Below are 1621 nucleotides of genomic sequence, written 5' to 3' on the forward strand. Positions count from 1 at the left end.
ACACACACACACACACACACACACACACACACACACACACACACACACACACACACACACAGATACACATACATACACCACCCACACACACACATATATATGTGTGTATCTGCATGTGTGGGTGTTTGTGTGTATAATATGTATATATTATGCATGTATGTAGGTAAGTACGTGGGTATTTTGAGCATGAAAAGATTGATGAATAAGATGCACATTTTGAGGTTTTGAATTGTTAGAACGAAATATATTTTTTTGATCTTATTCTACTCAATTGATTACTAAATATGAAAAGGAAAAAAAGAATATGTTAATTACTTTCCGCAGCACTCTTCATCTGAAAAAGAAGAGAAGAAATTATTAACACTTCAAAATTAGTTTTGCATTAGTTTTATTAATATTTCTAGGATAAAAGGAAAGAGCTTAAATCCGTACTAAAATGTAATGACCTAGTTTATAATTTTCAAGTGCTACTATAGATTACAGTGTTTATTGTTCTTTCCCGTGTTTAGTATTTCCAAATTGATGAACTGGGCATTTCTCATTTTAAATCTCACGACCATCGCTACTGCATAGTAAATTCGTGACACAAATCATCACCTTATCAGTTGTTTGGAAGCATATTCACTTAACTATCCGGTATTTCAGCTGTTTCTTTCTATTATCGAAATATTAGAAAAAGCTTTGAATTGAGTGACAGAAACACACTTTTGTTATTTCTTAAACTTAAACTATGATAAGAATAGAAACGCAATATTATTATGAAATAAAACTCATCTCATAAATCATATTAATGAAGTGAATGAGATGAAATAAAATTTCAAATTGATTGTAACATATAAAGCCAGATGAGGATTGTCTACAATCTTTTGAAACTACTCTCAATGTACTAAAATCAAGAGGAATAAGATGCAATATCATTTTATAAAAGAATGACAAGCAAATGAGAAATACTAGGATCTCACCAATTATAAGCGAGAGTTTCCCATAAACTCTACCATAAAAAGCGAGAGTTTCCCATATGACGGGTTAGAAGAATGTTAAAAATACGTGCAGTATTCTTGAGCGGAATATTATTTTAGGGAATGTTCTAGTATATCAGTTTGCTTAGTTAAACACATCAGATTTGTCTTAGAATCATTTGATAAATAAATATCAGTTTCTTAGATAATTACAATATGTTCCAGATGTATACGGGAAGACAATAGATTAACGTTGAGTTCACGCCTTTTTCAAACGCATTTGTCATGCAAGTGAATATCAACAACTGAAAATTGAAACTGGGTCGTAGAATAGGTTTCACGGAAGTATATCCCTCTCTTAAATATTGTTTTATTAAAACTGATCTAACACTTTTTCTAGCAGGTGTAGAAGTAATGATTCAAAACTAAGAACAAGTGTCTAACTATTTACATGAAAATAGTAATTATCATACTATGTCAATATGAAAATAATATTTCTTTGTTAGGAAAGCTAGTACTGCAAGAAAATTACTGATTAATAATTACATCAGTGTTGACCAATACAAGAGTACATGCATACACGTATATATACAGAAATATGAAATATATACATATACATATACAAATATATATATATATAAATATATATATATATATATATA

At 29.5% G+C, this 1621-nt stretch overlaps 1 protein-coding gene across 1 annotated transcript in view; it reads right to left on the reverse strand.

The window, feature by feature from the left end:
• Positions 1-1621, reverse strand: part of LOC106877965 (peroxidase mlt-7) — an 18994-nt gene that overhangs the window by 16281 nt on the left and 1092 nt on the right. Inside the window, exon 2 of the mRNA XM_014927043.2 lies at positions 316-334. Coding sequence (XP_014782529.1) covers positions 316-334 — 19 coding nt within the window. The remainder of the gene's footprint in view (positions 1-315; positions 335-1621) is intronic.

The sequence above is a fragment of the Octopus bimaculoides genome, chromosome 20, assembly GCF_001194135.2.
Source record: "Octopus bimaculoides isolate UCB-OBI-ISO-001 chromosome 20, ASM119413v2, whole genome shotgun sequence".
Classification (NCBI taxonomy): domain Eukaryota; kingdom Metazoa; phylum Mollusca; class Cephalopoda; order Octopoda; family Octopodidae; genus Octopus; species Octopus bimaculoides.